This window comes from Apodemus sylvaticus, chromosome 4 (genome assembly GCF_947179515.1).
Source record: "Apodemus sylvaticus chromosome 4, mApoSyl1.1, whole genome shotgun sequence".
In the NCBI taxonomy this organism is placed as follows: domain Eukaryota; kingdom Metazoa; phylum Chordata; class Mammalia; order Rodentia; family Muridae; genus Apodemus; species Apodemus sylvaticus.
In genome coordinates, this window is record NC_067475.1 from 9084476 (window position 1) to 9105063 (window position 20588).

Here is a 20588-nt window from a genome sequence, read left to right on the forward strand (position 1 = left end):
GACTTCTTAAATGTTTAGACACCTTTGTTTTCATGCACAGCTGCATACAATATTGTTTCTCTCTCAAAATGCAGGACATGGAAGACCGCCACACCTACTGTATTATTTTAACAGAGTTGTAGTGAACATCAGTTACTATTTTTGTTTGTGAAATGGTTATTCATGTTCTTTCACAGTGATTGGATTATCATACAGTGTAAAGGTCTCCCACTGATTCCCTCAACATAGAGTACATTTGGAATGTCATTTCTTGAAAAAACTACTTACCTGAAATCAGAGTAACCATCTGTTTTCATTCCAGAACATTCACACCTATAAAGTGTGAACTTGCCATCAACAGTTTGAGATTCAGTGCCATGAGGCAGTGAGTTAGTCTAATGAGCCTGAATCAAATGGGCTGGGCTCTTGTAGTGTTTTATTTTCCCTTTCAAAGTGAGAGACATAAGCTCCAGCGAAGGCTGTGTGATAACGGGGGCAGTGTTCGCAGTCTGTGTTGTTCGGGAGGTTTCAGAGGAAAACGTTGTGAACGTGCATTTTCTCCCTCTTCCCTCTGTTCTTCAGCTGCCCCTGCTGGATGTGTGGTGTGATCCTCTGATTCAGACGTCTGTAATACTCCTGTCACACTTGGAGTGTTGCATACAAATCCTCCTTTAAAAGGATAGGCTTGAAGATACCACTGAATGCTGTTTTAGAATTCTGTCGATGCCTTTTCAGTTTGTGTAGCTTCAGGGGAGGTGTCCCTGAAATGGGCTTTTGTTTAAAACTTCTTTGGTTTCCTCACTAATTCATAAGGTTATTTTCCTGTAAATGTCTTCTCATCAGTTTTCTTTCCCCTCTTGTGTGAACCTTAATGAGGGCCCTGAGAGTTCTTTGATGTCAGGAGCAACACACACATTTTTAGGATAGTTGTTTTATCTAGTCTAACTTGTAGGTACTGTCGTTTAGAACATTGGTTATGGAACAAAGCAGATAATGACATAAATTAAGTTACAGTCTTTTTTGTTGTCTCAATCAGCATATGAAATACATTCCTATGTGCTTTTATATTAAATATTTGCATTCTGCCTTCTCTTGTTTCTAGGCAGAAAAGTATTTTGAAATATCATTTTATAAACAGCACCAGCTGGCCATAGCAGTGTCAAAACTGTATGCGATTATATAATCTTAAAAATATTTGAAAGTGTTTATAATGAATGCTAGTTAACTCACATTAGAATATATATATATATACTATAAAATTTATATACACATATGGGTAAATAGGTAGAGTGTTTATATTTTACTAGTTTTATTTTATGACTGAATTCTTACTTTTTATTAACTCAACTCATATGATAGAATATGGGTTTTTCCTCTATAAATGTCTTGATTTTATTTTGTGAAGCAATAATGTGAAAATTGTTATATTTTTATCCTTTTGTTTTCATGTGTGTGTTATGCATGAGTCTATTTTTCCTGTGTATATAGGCACACATGTGTGCAGTTGCATGCACATGTGTGTGAAAATGGGTGTCGAGGCCTCAAGTTGTCTTTCTTAATTTCACTCCACCTTTTGCATTGAGGCAAAGCCTCTGAGTTGAGGCTCACCAATAGGGTTGGTGCAGCATTCGTTGAGCCCAGACCTCATGGTAGAGGTCAGTGTTGTAGCTGCTTGCTGTGGCGATTTCCCATGTCTGTCTTCAGAGTTCAGGAGCAATGGAGAAGCTATAACACACACCAGCATTATGTAGGTGCTAAGGATTTTTAACTCTAGTCTTCTAAGGTGAGAGTTCTTTCAACAATACACTAATCTTGAATGCTACTGCCTTTCCTTCCATGTATTAAGTGACCTACTTCTTACAACAATCCTATGCAGTAGTTTCTGTTGTCTGTATTTCATACATCACTGAGGTTCAGGGCTGTGACTTGCTACCCATTGCAGAAAGGAAATGAATGCCAACTGGGCTGTCCAACTGCAGTCCCAGCTTAATCCTCAGCACGGAGGATGCCTTGATGAAAGGGACCTTCTACGGCACGGGTGGTGGTTGTTTATTTGCACAGTCCTTCAGGAGATTCTCAGAAATTGATCTGAGTAGGAAGATAGACTTGGGAGCATTCGGTGGTACCACAGAGGAGTCTCCACTGGAAGAGCAAGCTGTAAGATTGTTTTGAATAATTACTTCCCTAGGGTCACGCAAGGTCTCTGTGAAAAGCCTCCTGCATTAGATTGAGTGAAAGATGTAGTTGTCATGATTGCAGAGTGGGCTGAAGTGACAGAATAAATGACCTTCTCAGCACACTGCCTCTCTCCAGGAGCCAGGATGCACACAAAATCAGGGGAAGTTTAGGGTAATTTGAGCAATATTTGCAGTGGAGGCAACATGTGACTGTTTCCTCACAGCAGGCTGTGGTGGTAGGGAGTCTTTTTCAGGGCTCTGTCTTACTGCCTAAAATTTCCAAAGCTTAACTGACTGCCAGGATAATTAACCCTCTTGCACCCTGAAGGTTCCTTTAGATCCATTTCCAATACATTAAGAAAAAGAAAGAAAACAATCATTTTCAGGTTGATCAGCCTGGTCCTTGGATGCTGATATATGTCAAATTGCAGCCCAATAGGGAACAGAACCATATTTCTCAAGGACAATATTGAAAGAAACCTATTATTTTTTCTCTTATTTTTAAGTGCATGGAATTGTAATATACTTTATAGATTTTATTATTTGCAGTGCCTCCAGGGTGGCTGAATTCTGAAGCATATTATCCTGCTTCTAGAAGAGATCTGTTGTAGTTAACCCTCTCATTTTATAAAGCCATAGTACTCCCATTACCTTTCCATGTTTACTCTTTGAATACATACTAACAATCCACACCTTCAGAATACTCACTGATCTTAAAACTTGCTCAATCCAACAACCCATGATGAATAACAACCACTTTTCCTTAAGATGAAAATGCCTAAGAGCTTTGTAGGTCTCAAATGCATAAGGCTTTCCATTGAATAATTGCAAGAAAAAGTGATTTTTGCTGAGAACAGAGGGTTATGAGGTAGGCCAGCTTTAGTTTATCTCAATCCATTCTTTCAGAGTTCGTGGTCCATGACCCACCCATTCACCTTTTTGCGTTGTGTTTGAGGTGAGGAAGGCATTACATCATAGCTATGAATACCTCATGGCAACCCGGAAGCAAATTAAAAAGAGAAGAGTTAGAAAGCAAACTCCCACAATCCTCTTCAGTGGTGTCTCCAATGGCCTGACTTCCTTCCACTTGGACATACATTAAAAGCTTTGCTACCTTCTGATAATTCATATCCTCCAAGGACAAATGTTAGCATTCAACACCTACAGCACCACTACTGACTGACCCTATGGTACGCGCTGGAGTCCTGCAAATGTCTCACTGCGTTATTTCAGACTGGATACCAACTGTGGGGGCTATGGCTCGCCCTTCATATGGAATGAGATTCATCTACTGAAGAGAATGAGTGAACTACTAGGTAACAGAAATAAGTAGCAGAGATGTTTGCAATGAGAGCTCATATCAATGACTTCAGTATGGTGGTGTGAACAGGATCGAAGAAGAACAAGAAGTTTGTTTAAGTGAATTGCCTGGGTGACAGTGTGAGCTGGGCGGGTTATAGAAGTGTGTGGGAAAGACTAAGAGATGAGGAAGAAAGCACGTGGTCTAAGGCTTATGATACGCATAAGATGGTTTAAAGTTGAAATACTGTTGGAATCCCAAGGGAGGAGAATGGGTGCCATTTCCCTCCACCCAGAGAGACACAGGTTTACAGCTGTGTCTGGAAAGTGCCCTGGGAAGGCAGGGAGCAGCAAGGGGCCTAGTTCCAGCCTCCTCAGTCCCCTGCCCAAGCACTCTGGCTTCTTCCATTCCCACCCCATCAGGTAACCGAGAGTTTGGGTGGAGACATAGAATTTTCTGGGCTTCGGGGGTCTAACACTAACTGAAATTCTCCAGTGACTTTCCAAATTGAAAATGGCAATACGGCTCACCCAGGTTACTGTGAAAACGAAATATGGTGGCAGAATTTAGAAAAATAATATCTGGGTCCCTTTAGTGCTAAAGTTTTTCTTCTACAAATGCGAATAGTAGGTCATTCCTCTAGCTTTTGGAATCTGATACTTATGGGCTTTAAGATTGAACGTTTGTGACTGCTTTATAGGTGGCTCAGTACCTGCTGTGTTACTGTGCACACTCTGTGTGTTCATACGATTCTAATTGAGAATAGAGAGATATAGGGAGATATAGAGTCTAAAGTCATCCTTTGAAACAGAATGGGTTCAAGCCTAAGAGATTCTGTCTCCAACAACAACAACAACAGCAGCAGCAGCAGCAACAGCAGCAGCAGCAGCAGCAGCAGCAACAACAACAACAACAACAACAAGCTTATTAGATTTGTAATGACTGTGGAAATGAATAAGAATTAACTTGAGGCTTTGGAGAAGGTGGCCTTAAATGTCAGATGCATTTTTTTTTCATGACAGAAAACGTTCCACATTGATGAAAACCTTGCACAAATGGGGTGATCTTTTTGGCCTTTCTGAATTCATAGTTCCTGATTTCCTCCAAGTTTCCATTTTGGGGAAATTAGAAAGGAGTATTGATAAAGAGGTTCTAGGAACATAAGCTAATGCTAGAGTATTTGCTCAGTATGCACAAAGCCCTGGGCTCAATCTTAAGCACCGTCAAGAGCCTGTTTGTAAGGCGTTTAATATGAGTTCAGTAAGTTAGATCAAATACACTTGATGATTACTCTAAGTGGCCAGCATTGATTGACAAGACCACAGAAATAGTGGTCTCACAAGGTCAGCATGTGATGTTTGCCTTCTATGCTTTCTTTGGAGAAAACAGTGTTTGCTTTTTAGTGCTATATACTTTTTATGCTGCATATAAACTCTTTCTAAACATGATGTAACAGTAAACAGAAATATGTGTAAGGGATTATAATTTATTTCTTAGTTGTAGCACGTTTCCATGTTTTTTGTTGTCTTTCTTAGTAATTTTTATTAATCACTTCATTAGTTTACATCTCAAATGACATTCCCCTTCCCAGCTATGCCTCCATGGTCCCTCCATCCCATCTGCCCTCTCCTCCTTCCCCTTTGCCTCTATGAGGGTGCTCACGACCCCACTCCTGCCCCACTGCCCTAGCATCCTCCAATGCTGAGGTGTTAAGCCTCCACAGGACCAAGGGCCTCCTCTCCCACTGATGTCAGTCAAGGTCATCCTCTGCTACCTATGAACCTGGAGGTGTAAATCCCTCCCTGTACACTCCTTGGTCTAGTCCCTGGGAGCACTGGGTCATCCGGCCAGCCAACATTGTTCTTCCCATGGGGTTACAATCCCCCTCAGCGCCTCCAGTCCTTTTGGCAGCACCCCCATCCCCCACTGGTGTCCCCTAGCTAGGTCTGATGGTCAGATGCAAGCATCTGCATCTGCATTGGTCACAGGTGCTGGCGGAACCTTCCAGGAGACAGTCACACCAGGTTCCTATCTTATTCTTTGAGTCCAGGGGCACATATTGTTCCAACTCTTGAGAGCCTCTAAGCCCCGTGTCTGTTTGTTTATGGAAAGAACCAGAATTTGTATGTCAGTCTGTATTGGTGACTGTGCTACATTCTAGGGGTTAAGAAGTAGCACATGTCACTACTAGGCAAGCTGCATTTATATCCTGGAGCTCTGCTCTGGAAAATCAGTCTCAGTAGAGCCTAAGCATACAGCTGCAGTTGTGCCCTGATTCTTATGCCTCCTCTGAACTGTTTTGAAATTGCATGGGAAACTCTCCAATCTGACTTGCAGTGTGTGATATGTGACCCAGGGCCTGGAACAGCCGGATAATTCATTGTTCAGATTATTCTCACACCAGCCCTGTGGTCAGGAGGCAGTGGAGAGGAAGACTATATTAAAAAAGACCAAAAAAAAAGAAAGAAAAAAAAGAAACCAACTTGGCACAAATTCATTCTCTATAGTAGATGTGCTTTCCACAGATTGTCATATGGAGAATATTCCAGAAATGGAGAAATTGGACAATCATGAAAATATTCTTCCCCTTGATGTGAATGGTAGTTTGAACTACAGATGTTAGTGTATAAATATTTCCAGTCTTAGTTCCCTGTGGCCACATCAAAAAAATAAAAGTAAAATAAAAAATCACATATTTAGTGGCTTTGATAATAAAACTTTATTGTCTTGTAGCTCTAAAAATGAGATGTCCAAAGCATCAGACCCATACTAAAATAACATTGTCAGTGTGCTGACATCCTCTGGCACAGTAGGAGCCTTCTCCAACTGAGTGAAGATTAGCTATCCTTCCTCTCCACAGGGTACTCCTGCTCCTCATCATCCATCACAGCCACAGGTTCTAGAGAGGAGTGTACGGACATTTGGGGAGGGTTATTCTGTCTACCATGTGTGATAGTTTCATATCCATTGATTGAGCAGATAAGGTTTTGATGCCCCATTTCTACAGTCCCATCCTGCAATGACAATGCCAGTCATGGGTCACAGGCTTAGCACGGAAGAAGTTCAGAAATTTAGTGAAAGTGCACTATCTCTCAGGCTCTAGAAATGCAAAGCCCTTCTTGGCAGGTGAGTGGTCTTTCCTGAGAGAGCAACTCAGTCAGGCAGTAGCAGGGCTGCTCCATCCAGCCGATCCAACAGCTCACAAATTAAAATCGCAGTGTCCAATGGAACGAATCACATTTTCAGGAAGGTTCAGAACAATGACTCACTTCTGAAAAAATCTCCCTCTTCATTTGAATAAGAGAATAGGTAGAGTCATACATTTAAGCAGATAGACTTTTATAGATAGTAGGAAACAGTCTAACCATAGATCCAAAATGAAACCCCTACAGTACTCAGTGACTTATTTGTTATAAATAATGCTTTGTGTATTTTCTGATCACAAAAGAATTATAATGCACTTCATCAATAGTTTAAATTTATGTCATTTTAAGTAAGTCAATTAAAAGGGCCTTTTGTAACATGAATTACACTATTTGTAAGATTAAAAACAGTATTCAAGTATACTTCTTTAATATGAAAAGATAATTTTAATAACAGTAAAATATTATAGACAAAATACCCCACACGCTATTTTTTTCACTAAAGACATAAACTTTGACAAATCTATGTTTTACTGACTAAATATTTGAAGTCTTAATTTGTGCAGATTGAAAACATTTTACACTCAGATCGAATGTTAGTGTAAGAAGACACATCCCCGCATCTCTGTCCGCGGCAAGGCTTTTTTTTCCTCTGGCTTTAGAATAGTGAGGAAGAACAAGCCCAGAGCAGATTCAGATCTGGGGCTTCTGACTTCAGACCAGTCCCCAAACTGCTAGGATGCATTTCCCTTTTCATTATCTCCTCGTGAAATTTTCTCGTCGCATTTAGAGAAAGCCACATTTACTGGAACGACAATTCCTCACCAGAGAAGGCTTCTTCACTGCTTCGTTTTCTGCCCCTCCACGTCTCCTACGCCCTCCTTTCTGCAAAGGAACTCATTACTAGGGTGGTCGGGGACTCGTTTGAAAGGCAACATGAGTCACAAAGATATCAAGCCAGTGGTTTCCTTGAGGACATTCATATATTTCATGTGTTAGAAAGAAATCTTTCCTTGGGCACAGTGATATCACTCCAGAGAAACCAATTACTTTCCAAATATCTGCAGTACTATTTTTGACATACCTAACTATGTCATGTAGGAACACACACTGTAGCTCTCTGGTCTATAATTTTATCTCAGATTAACTACATCTCTTATACTGTGAACAGAAAAACGAATCTGAAATTAATTACTAACAATAAAGACAGGCTCATTTTTGTCAAACAGGTTATCCGAATCTTGGAATTTTCGTTTCATTGCAGCTGCAATTAGCATGACTTCTCGTTTTGTTTTGTTTTTTATCTTAAACATCCAAAACAGCAGGGGACATTTTTGAACAATCTATAATATTCTTCTTGAATCTTGAGAGAAAAGAAGAAATGTTGTGTTATTAAGACAATCACATAACACTATTTTCAAGTCACAGTATATGGCATATTTGATTTACTCAAGTTTATTACTGTTTGAGAACAGGGATATACTCAAGGGAATATAAGCTATATAGTTTATATTATATTAGCCTAATAAGGTTTTTTGTAAGACATTTTCAAATATGAGCATCTATATGCTGGCATTTTAAAATAAAATTATTTTAATCATTATTGTATTTTTAAAATGGACTACATTTAGGTAATAAAAGGTGAAAGTCACACTTCAAGGCAACAATTTTCTCTCTGTTTGGCAACATGCTACACATATATAAACTAGTTTTGACTAATAATTTTAAAATACTTACCTTTCTAGATAAAACACATAGGAATAAGAAAATGAACATCCCTTGGAAAGCATTGCTGACTGTGAAGAGGTAGGCTGTCACGACAGATGCATGCACTACGTGGAGAACCCCAAATATCCAGGTGGTACCAAGAAGGAAGAGGAGGGCCAGGGCTCCTCTGGCGCAAGACCTGGAAGAGTGTGGTTAAGACTCATGCCAGTCCGTGTAACCCCCAGTTGGCACACACATCCCACATATCCCCCTGTCAGAGATGAGAAGAGTATTTTATGCTCAGAAAAGTCTTAAATGATTTAGATGCTCATAGCTGGCTCGTGGTTTGATGCAACAGCCTTTAGAGTAAATGTGTTCTTATTCAACCTAGGCAGTACTTCCAAAATTAAGGTCTCATTATTAAAATGTGTAATTTTTGATGGGAGTACTTAATGTTCAAGAACTTTAGAGTAGTAACTGCAGTGTGCAGGCTTTGATTCCGTATCTACTGTGACAGTTGGCCTTGAAGGGCATCCTGCTTGAACTTGCATCAGTTGGTGGTGTTTATCACATCTAAAGTGGCTTCTGGTATATTCTTATGTTCAGTAATGATGAAATGTAGAATATAAGTCTAAAATTTTGTTATTGTTGTTACTTTTACAAAGTAGTAACCTCAAGACATACATTCATGTCAGAATGGAGCCATGCATGCATACATCAATGCATCCATATTTTCAAACAACTCTCAGTGACGTCAGGTAAAACAATATTAAATCTTTCTCAGGGGGACATGGTCTTGAAAATGAAGCAACTGCATTTTATTTTCAGTGAAGTCATTACTGCAGGTGTGTTAGCAATGCACCTCAGAAAACGTGCCGTTTTGAACGTTATTGAAGTTAAGGCGTGACTCATACTATTGAGAACTGAAAGAAGATAATCACTAAAACACTTGCTAAATCGCAACTCTGAATCTTCCTCAAAGGTGTCAGACCTGCAAGGGTGCAGGAGCATTCTGGAGCAACAGAGCAGCAGTTGCTTCACTTACCCAGACTTCAGGGGCTCCTTAACAAATCATTTTCAATGTCTTACTAATCAGCCTTAGAGAAAGAGTTAAAGGAAAAATTATAGCAATATGTAAACTCCGAATTAGAAAAAAGATTTGCTAAGCTCTGAGAAATGTCTGACAAGAGACCATCCATTAAGAACTATTTTTGGCTTAAAACAATTGTTTTTTTTTCTTTCAAATGGAAGTATATTTTAAAAGATGGATTCACTTACTATTTAATCTGTAATGTTTACAAATTTATTAAATGTATTAAATGTGTTTTTTCTAATACATATTTTAAATGTGGTGAAAAACTAGTTCTTAAGTAGACAAACAAACCACCACAGTCCCCCAAATTATTAGTTGTTTAAGTGAGTAATAGATGGGGAATTTTGCTGAGTTGATGTCAGTTGACTAGTATATGGATACCCGGTGTTCCAGTATAACCTCAGAACTGCAAGAAAAGGAAAAAAAAAGAAAGACCAAAAGAAGGAAGGAAGGAAGGAAGAAAAAAGAAGGACAAAAAGAAGAAAGGAAAGAAGGAAGGAAGGAAGAAAAGAAGGAAGGAAAGAAGGAAGAAAAGTAGGAAGGAAAGAAGGAAGAAAAATGGAAGGAAGAAAGAAAAGAAGGAAGAAAAGAAGGAAGGAAGGAAAAAAGGAAGGAAGGAAAACATTTTGCTAAAACATTTAAGTAAGCTTCAACAACACATACCTTATGTTCTCATAGCAACTAACTTCTGGTTTCAGTCCAGCAGTATGGCGGAAAACTTTGTATATGATAACTCCAAAAGCCAAGAGATTGACCTGGGGAGATATCCCAATGTCAAAAAAATTGCTTTCACAGTATGTTCTGCTTTACATAAACAATAAACAAGTAGTAAAGAAATAACCGAAATCTCAAAGACTCATGTGTCACACAAATTTGTGTTCGTGTACGCATATATGCAGACTTAGACAAGTAAATTGCATGGTTGATTTTGACAGTGTCAGGGACTTTGTCAGTGCACATTTTAAATGGCTTAACTTGTGACTTTGAGATGAGCAGGAAGTTACACAGATGTTATAGCTACATCTGCAGACCTGCAGTATCATCTATTGAAACTTAACACACGTATCATTATGAATATGACTTGTGAAATTTGTTCATTTTTTAAAGGAAGTATGGGAGATAATTCTCACAACCCTTTGGAAATCTATCTGGGAAGAGTTTACAGTAAATCAGTGAAATACCACATTCTTCACTACTAGAAATATCTTGAATGTCCTTCATTTATTTAATGTAGTTCACCTAGTCCTGTTGTCCTGCTATTATCTGGAGGTTCATTTTTCCTCATTTTTACCTTCAGAAGCCTTTGAAATATCATTTAAAAATGTTGGTTTGAAAATATATTTTCTTGTTATGCTTATTTTTTATTTGTAGTTTACAGTTGCTAAGCACAACACTCATTCTATTGCCTCTTACTGTCACGAGATTGTAAAAGTGCCTCTTCTTCTTTCCCTGTGGTTAAAAATGGATTTCTTTTATTTTATGTTTGTTTGCATGTGTGGAAATGCACTGCATGTGTGGAAATGCACTGCACTTGCTGAAGGCAAGAAGAGGGCATAGGATCTCAGAGCTAGAGTTGAGAGTGGGATGTTTGTTATCATGTGAGTGCTAGAAAATGAACCAGGATCTTTTGAAAGAGTAACCAGTATTCTAAACCACTGAGCAACATCCCCAGTCCCGTTTTTCTGTGTTTTTGAAATCTTGTAAGTCAGTCGTGCACTATTCAAAATACTAAAAATATTATGTATGATTAATGAATTAATATTTTACTGGATATCTATTAATCTAAACAAAAATTTCAAGATTCGTTTTTAAATGATAGCACTGAATGCAACATCATAGTTTTAGGTGGTTTTTATATTAATATTCATAAGCTTGGAGGTAGAGTAGAGCTTTCCTCCATTCTAGGAGGGCAATTGCTTTATCTATTGTTTCTAATGCTGTAAATGGTACCCAGGACCTTACAGACACTAGAAGAGTGTTCTATCTTTTATATACTAAGAAGTTTTGTAGACTTTCTCAGAATTCCGTTTAAAAATTTCTATTAAAACAAGTATAAAGAAATAGGCCAGAGAATTTCATACTGCCACTTACACACTGAAAGTTCTTTGAGATGAAATCTTAAAGGACTAGGGTTCTAGTCATTTTTCTGCTTCCAAATGTTCATTGCTTCTAATTATATGATTAATTAATTCCAATTACAGTAATGCTTCCATTAAAAGACCTTAGCAATTGCAGAGGCAAGATAAAGTATGCTTAAATTGACTTAGTTGACAGTTTCACCCTATTTGGAAGTTCAAATAACGAACTAAAATGTCAATTCAATAATATTTATTAAATACCATTTAATAATTATAAAAGAATGTATAACATTTTATACCTTTAAAATATAGTTTTGAATAAATTTGGAAACCACTATGGTTAATGTCAGAAATACATACATATATATTTTGAAGTAATAAAAATGTTTCAAAAACTGGTTGATATAAATGATTTATTCCACAGTTGCTTTGAAAAATCCTTCAAATAATGTAATGATGCTTTTTGAGTGAACTTTTGTTCTCCACAAAGAAAGAACTATTAAACTGAGGTAAATTAGAACAATTAAAAAATCTGTTCTGGATCCGTTCATTTTCCTTACACTAATGGGTTATTCAAATTATTGGCTAAAGTTTCTTTGACTCCTGTTCCTTGTAAACTTAATTTTCAAATTTCAGAGGCACACACACACACACACACACACACACACTCAGTCACTCACTTTCTGCATGTGCTTTCTTTTTAAATACTGTGAATCAGGGAGGAGAAAAACAGATCATTCCTTTAGGGAAATTCAGAATTGGAAGATATACTTTTTTCTGTAAAAAGGGGAAAATGTTATGAAAAAGAAGGAGGAAAAGGGGGAGAAGCAGGAGGAGAAGAAAAGGAGGAAGAAGAGGAGAAGGAAGAGAGAGAGAAACAATAACCAAATCATATGGTACCAGACACATGAGAGGTTAATTCCTGTACCGTAAGCTCACGTTTCTTCAAATGCAAGGGCATAGTAAACATCTAGAAGTTAATCAGAAGTGTCATGGACACCTCAAATATCTTATTTTTCACATTGAATGTACAACTACCTGGGTATTAAATTTCCATCATTTTAAGAATTTCCTCGAGTCTGACCCGCCCAGTGTTAGACACCAGTTCGATCTAGGTACAAACATATTTGTGTATAAAGCCGTCAAGATCTTTTGTTGTCATGGATTCTATTAAGAGAAAAGAAAGTAAACAAATAACTGTAGGATGCTTATCTACCCGCAACTGACTGTTAGTTGCAGATGGGACTGTTAGGAGAGGTAAGATGCTGCAGTTTAGGGTCAGGAGCCATCCTTTCTGTGACTTCCAGAACTCATCGATTACAGTTCACTATAGAACTGAGGAGGAGGACAGAAAGATGTCCTATGAAGGAAAGTCATCATGAGATACAGGAAGCTGTGCTGGGAGCACGCGGTTGTCCCCTGAGCTATGTGGGTGAAACAGAAAGGGACAATTTCTCTTCTCTTTGGCAAACTATTTTATTTTGTTTTGAGCCAGTGTCACACTCTGTGGACTAGGACAGCCTTGAGTTCATGACAACAGTGTCTCTGGTTCTCAAATACTGCATTATCACATTTCTGGCTTTGTAAACACTTGGCATCTATTTTTTCAATACTTCCCCCAAGTAACATCTATTCCAGAGAGTTTAAATGATTGTTGAAAATTAATAATTCTAGTCATGGTGTTTTAAAATAACTTGGATTTTCCTTCAGTTATTCAGCTATACTATTTTCACATCATGTTGGATGAAATGGTATAGCAACATAAACCAGGGATAAAGCCCACATTTATGTCTTTATATTACTTGTATAAAATATTTCCCATAAATATATAAATGTCTTTGTGTAGATTCATGAACCATACATAAGAAATGAATATCATCCAAAGGCATCCAAAGCATATGACTTTATGTACTTAGGGACAGAAATGAGGTTTAAATGCTCCAGTTTACATGGAACGGGAACATATCTTAAAAGAATAGATTGTGCATCAGTGCAAAAGGTAACAAAGATTACCTTAAAACAAAACTACACAGAATTAAATTTTTCTGGTAATAGAGAAACCTTTTGTGCTTAATCACAGGTAAGGACCTTGAGATCATATGATAAGTAGACAGTTGCATTTTGAATTAAATAGTTGGCAATACATTGTTAATGTTATCATTTTGTGGTAGTAACTATATAGTTTTTAAGGAACTGAGAGCTTGGGTAATTTTTAAATATGTTCATGCTAATTTTAGTGAATAATTTCATTATCTCATTAGCATAGACCTGAAGTTTAAGAGCACATAAATGAGTGAGAAAAGCTGGCTTTCATCATGTTGTCAGTTGTGATTCCTTTGTCATTTGTACCTAAACGTCAATTTCGCAAATGCACAAAGGCTAACTAAGGACTTATAAATGGACACCGATTGTTGGCATTGCCTTAAATTTTAGATTAGTTCTAAGCTGTCATTCCAGAATCCAGCATACCGCTTTAGAAACTACAGCACCACAAATCCTACATGGCAAACACAGTGACACTCAGGTTTGTGTCTGTGTGTTGGAATACAGAAGAGAATAAAGAAAGCTGTGAGGGCACCCAATGTCATGGACAGTTGACATTGAAGAGACTGTTGGTTGAAATTTAACTTCTGTTGCCCCACGTAAGTGGTGTTTATCTATATGCTGATCTATTTTTAATGTCAGTGTTTCAATGCTTGGAACATGCACTCTGTTTAATAATCTATTTCAAATAATCTTTAAGCAGTATTTTTACTCTTTAAACTTTTTTTCCTAAAAGGAAATTTTAATATATGAGCAGATAAAACAGCCAGGGATAAGTATGAAGTGTTTAGACCTTCAGATACCTTCAACTAGAGGGCTTCACAGCCACAGTTCAGAATGCAGCATTTCAATCAGTCATTTTTCTTTTCTTAGTCTTTTCTCAATAATTGATGAAGCCATCTATATGCTGATATCAGTTCTCACTGAAAGGAATGCGGAAATTTCCTTCACGATACTTCCAGACTCACACTTTAATTTTTCATCATATCAAACAAAACCATGTTCACTTAAGACTGTGTCATGATTGCAACTTACATGTTCTTTCAAATAGTTTTAGTACATTTAAATTAACTGGTGCTAGACAAACATGCTTCTGCTGTGAACAAATGTAGGTCTTGATATGCCCAGGGAGTGTCTGTATAAAATCCCCACTCCTTTCCAAACCTAAGAACACCTTCTAAATAATGGAGAAGTTTAATTTCAGAAAAAAGAGTATGTTCCATTATCTATAAACCAAATTAGAATCAAAGGGTTATAGCCTTGTCTTGTTTGATTTTATGTTTATTGTTTTCCCCAATTGTTTCAAATAATCTCTAACAAAGCTTCAGTTAAATTGTAAACCATATATTTTATTGGAAAAACTGAAGTATGTGGTAGGCAAAATGTGTCCTCCAAAGTTTCCATACTGTAGTCATGGGATCTAAAAGTATGTCATATAAACACACGTGAAATAACGTCTGAGGTAGAATCAAGGTTATAGATTCTTGGATGAAATGACTGTGAATAATGATATGAGACCCAATCTAATCACATGATCCTTGAAAACAGATGAGGTCTAGCAGAAGAGAAAGCAGGAAAGATGAACCCTAAGGAAAGAAGTGGAGGTAGAGATGCTGGCTTTGAACACAATCTGACCTGTGTGAGGGCCTCTATGAAGCCTCTACAAGCAGAAGCTGTTTGAAGTCCTCCTTAAGTTCTGAGGAGGCTTAAGTTCTGAAATTTCATGGAAGTGAGTTTGGTCAACCCCATAGGAAGAGCAACAGTATCAATTAAATGGGCGCCTCAGGTCTCCTAGGGACTAAACCACTAACCAAAGAGTATATACAGGATAGTACGTGGCTCCCGCTACATATGTAGCAGAGGCTGGCCTCATCCGGCATCAGTGGGAGAGGAGGCACTAGGTCCCGTGGAGGCTTGATGCCTTGGAGAAGGGGGATGCTAGAGAGGTGAGGCATGAGTGGCTATGTGTGGGGGAGTACCCTCTTAGTGGCAAAGCGGAGAGGGATGAGGTGGAGGGTTCATAGAGGGGAGGCTGGGAAGGGGGATACTATTTGAAATGTAAACAAATAAAATAATAATAAAAAAAACCCCATGAAAACCATGGAAACAAGCTTTTCTCTGAAACCTCTGGGTAGAGCTGATTGCTTGACTTCACGACAGAGAGATCCTGAGAACAGAGGCAGTTGATCAATGCTCTACGCAGACTTCTGTGTGCCTATGAGACATGTTTACATTTAGCAAGCTGAAAACTTGGTCATTTTTATAGCACCAGTGAAAACGAAGACAAAGAAATATGGAAATGTTATGCAAATGGGCTCTTCGTGTTCCACTTAAAGATTCAGCTCTGTTTTGAATAGGAATATGTGTCTTCACTAACACATGTGCATGTGTGTTATATGTGCTGTACATATACATATATCATAATAATTATTTATTAACACATATGTTTAATTATAAACACATGTGTTTAATTATTTATTAACACATATAATTAAAGCTCCTTATTATTGATGGCTATTGATTATGTTTAAGTAAAAATTGACAGTGATATAATATAAGTCACTTATTATTAGCTCATGTTTATTGTTGATGTTCTATGTATTTAATGAATAGCCAATGACATAGCATTTTCCTTATTTACTATTTGTGGACTCTGGTTCTCTGTTTTATTAAAATGATTAAGATTAATTATGCTAGCAGCTGACTTCCTTTGCACTGCCACTCATGCAACTTGTTCTTTCCAGATGTCTTCCAGTTTTCTTTGTACTGTACTTTTATTCCTAGAATTGCCAGGTGTGCTAAGGATACATCATACTAAAGAATTTAAGTCTCAGAAACATAATGCATATTTTGTGTGTGATCTATACAATATTGGGCCTTCCCCACCTGTCATTAATTAATATTAAGTTAGTTTGATATGGTTTATTCTGCATGTTAACTTTGATTTTACAAGTTTTCAGATTAACACCCTAATTCTTGCATCATTGAGGACAGGTTACATTAGAGGATTGCTTGACTTCACGACAGAGAGATCCTGAGAACAGAGGCAGTTGATCAATGCTCTATGCAGACTTGGCGCCCCCCAAGCTATCACACTCCCTACAGAGGCCAATTTTTAACAGTGTAGAAAGAGTCAAAATATTAGGAGGTATATTTGTGTTCTATTATAGAAGCTCCATATGCATGCATATGTGCAAAGACTGGCCACATGTTCCAAAATTAGTAAATAGTTAAAGGATATAAAGGATTGGGTGTAGGAAACAATACACATAGCTCTTGGCAACATAGAAATGTCTTTTGGTACATAGAGATGTTGTACAAGGAATTGGACTGATAAACTCCTTTGTTACAAAGTCATAATTAGGGGTTGGACTTGTGATTCAGTTGGTAGAGTACTTGCCTAACACACAAAAGTCCTGTGTTCCATTGCCAGTACCACAAAACCTGGGTGGTGTGTACACTTGTAATATCAACACATAAGAAGGGGAGGCAGAAGTAACAGACATTGATGTCATCCTCAGCTATGTAGTGAGGCCTGGGATACATGAGATCTTGTCTTTAAATAAAGTAATGGATATAAACAAAATCTGCCAATCATAGGGATAAAAGAGAATAAAAGTTTAGTGAAAGCTCACTGAGTTTATGACATCAGAGTATGTGCTGCCTCTTTCTTAACATGGTGAAGTTAACTGAATAACCTTTCTGCCACATAGAACTAAACAACATCATGTGTTCCATCTGATTTAACACTTGGCTCAGAATAGTTGCCCCAGGAATATCTACAGAGTTAAAAGACATTGCTGCACTGAGATTCCAGTACTGGCCCAGGAGAGAGCAGACTACAGGAAAAAGGTAGCATAATATACAATTTTGCAATGAAATCGACTCTTGAGTTTCAAACATATTGAAACAACCGAATCAATTTGAAAACATAATAGGTACATTCAAGAAAGTTCCTAACATCACAAGAGAAGATCACTAACAGACCACTCTGGAATAGTTAAATCGATCTCTTGAGATTTACATGTTAGCAGACAGCAATGGTTCCCCCCCCCACCAGGAATTGCCTTCTGGGAAATGCAGTTGGATTAATGGATAATGTATCCTTTTACTGATCTTATAAATGGCTGTAACACTGAGATTCAAGAACTATTACAAAATTACTATTTAAGCACCAATATGCATTGAGGGAATATTATTCACATTCTATGTGATAAATACTGCCTATGATGTCTTAATTATTCTTCTAATATAATTATAGAATTATAACACAAGCTGTTACTAAATTTAGGACACCAGAATTACAAAAAGATTAAATGATTTTCCTGAGATAAGTGCTAGGAAAGATTAGAGGCAAAATTTATTCCTAATAGGTTAAAGAGTTTATGCTATCAAATGTTTTATAAAACTATCAAATTGAAGATGAAAACCAGCAAAGAGAAGCTAAAGTGATAGTAAGACTTAAAGACATTTATCATGCAGGCGTTTCTTATAGAACTGGCAGAGTCAGCTTATTAGTAGTTCATGCTCATTCAGGGGTCAAACTCAATGATGGAGCCTCGCTCATGGAGACTGGACTAGGATTCAGCTTGCTGAAGACAGGTGTCACCTCAGTTCTCCAGAGGCCAAAAAATGCGGTACTAGTCAGTAAGGTTCCCACCCATCATAATCTCAATATTTTTTGCTTGTTCCACTGGTATTCTTCAAAGTGTGTAAAGGATTTTTAACATAGCAACATAACTATTCTGGCAAGGGATCATATCCAAAGATCTACGTCTCTGTGTGTTCTGGCTGGAATACAGACATGCCCTTACTATATGCCTTTAAGGTAAAATTAGTTTGTAGAAGGAAGTAGCCATGTTTGAAATTAATATCTAATTGAGGGGCAAAGTGATGAAGCAGAGGAGGATTTGACAGAGACCAAGATAGGACATGCACAGTTCTCATGACAACAGTCAGCGAGTGTATGAAGTGGAATTGAGTTTGGTCCTGAGTTCCTGTGGTTCAGGGCAGGTTAGCAGAGGCAGTTGAAGCCAGAGACTAAGGAGACAGAAGATTAGAACAGATTTCCAAAGTTAGTTTGAAGCCAAGCAGAGCAATTCAGTGAGAAGCTGAGAGAAGCCAGATTGAATCAGTCAGCTGGGAGAGGAGTTTGAGCCAGAACAGCTGAATTGAACCAGCCAGTGAGATTTCCAAAAGAACTAGAAAGGATGAGCTTATTCAACAGTCAGCTTCCAAGATGAAATTGCATCAGGCAAATAAAAGTTGCTTTCATTAAAATGTGATGTGGAAAAATCTAAACATAGAATTTTAATATTGTAGCTAATAATTTCTAGGGATGATTAAGCTTTTGCACTCGTAAGGGTGTCTCTGGTGCCCCTACCTTTTCTAGGTAATATAAAGTCTTGTAAGTCACATGGGAGCTGTTCTGCAGAGGTCTCTTCCTCAGAGTACCAGGGTAACCTTTCTGTCCCCAGCAACATGTTATAAAGTATATACATGGTTGCCCAGGTCACGTTATCTGGCTTTAATAGGTCATCTCAATAACACAAGCAGATGAGCTTCCGTGTCTCCAAGGGCATTGTGATTAGCCTTCACACCAGTAACAACTATACACAGGAGAAAATATCAAAGGAACATTTTTCATACCTCTAGAGTGAGCTATGCTGCCAGGCAGGCTGCAGGCGTCCACACATGCTAACAAGATAATCTCCATAAAGATCGAGTCATATTTTATACAATGGATTTAATCATTGTGAAGACAGTATCTGGGATCCATTTAGATGCACTGCCCAGTTGCATTTAAGACGGCACAGCATTTAGTCCAATACATGCTTTCTCTTATGCCAAATAAATGTCTAGAGGTCTCTTTACACGTGTCCTATTAATTAGTTATTTAAAAGGTCTGGGAGAAAAGTGCTATTCTTCATGAGATAGTAAGTTAACTTAATATATGGAAGAAAATCTAGTGGCAAATTTAAGTGTATTCTTTCTAAAAATTTAAGTTGTTGTAATCAATTCAGTAAATGTCATTTCAAATGCAAAAAGATAGCATTACTGAAGGTGCAAAGGGGTATTGGAACAGTCCGCTGCTGTGCGGTCTGCCACACAAACACCTGAACATGGAAATTAAATATATCTTTCTGAGACTGGAGGTCAAGAACCTTCTAAACAGAATAGAAATTGGGGTGCATTTCAAAGGCTTACCTAGATATGCACAAATCTTGGTTCAATTCCCAAAATGAAATAATAGTATAAAGCAGAATGTTCTTATCCATAATTTAATTACTGGATTTATAGTAAAATAAAATTTTAACTCCACATAATGAAATTCAAATATCTCGATTTAATGTATATCAAATGTGTGAGATAATTTCATTTCATGTTTAATTCTTTAATCTTTTCAAGAAGGTTTTATAATGCACACACTCTACATAATATAAGGCAATGTGCATAATATAAGTAAATGCGCAGGGTTTTCAAGGTGTGAGGACCCTTTACTGATGATTCAACTTCCAGATAGTACACACAGCTCCTAGAGCAACACTGGAAGTCCAATACCAGGCCTGATATTAACTAGACAATTTTTGAGCTCTCTTTGTTTTGCTTTATTAATACATGAAAACAAAAATATTGATGTTTATCTTGCATATTTTTTGCCTGAGTAGAATCACACACTTAATGTTAGGTTCTTGGACTCATGGTCAATATGTGAGTGTCCAATAAACAGTGAACCAGCAATTGCTCCTGGTCTAGAATCCACGATCCATAAAAGCAAACCACTTTTGTTTTTACTTTATGGCAGGAATAATAGCTTGCATCTCACAGGCCCAATATTCACTTGCTATATGAATTTAAAAATTAAATTTCTATGGTCAGCGACCTTAATCATCTATATCAAGAAGCCATCCATTGACCATCCATTAACTGGACCAATGTATAAAATGATCATGATTTGTCTCACATCTTGATGCTTTCACTACAAAAGTTTCTCATTAGCATTAAGTTATTTGAAGATTGAAAGTAACAGTAGAAACAGAGAGTTAAATCGCCACCAAAATCTAATGA

General features: G+C 37.6%; 1 protein-coding gene across 2 annotated transcripts in view; it reads right to left on the reverse strand.

Annotated features, from left to right (window-relative positions):
* Positions 1-7885: 7885 nt before the first annotated feature.
* Positions 7886-20588, reverse strand: part of Adgrl4 (adhesion G protein-coupled receptor L4) — a 109612-nt gene continuing 96909 nt past the window's right edge. For both annotated transcript variants that reach the window (XM_052178959.1, XM_052178960.1), the window contains 3 exons: positions 10063-10154; positions 8337-8505; positions 7886-7962 (listed from right to left, as the gene is read on the reverse strand). In XM_052178959.1, coding sequence (XP_052034919.1) covers positions 7900-7962; positions 8337-8505; positions 10063-10154 — 324 coding nt within the window. In that variant the 3' untranslated portion in view covers positions 7886-7899. The remainder of the gene's footprint in view (positions 7963-8336; positions 8506-10062; positions 10155-20588) is intronic.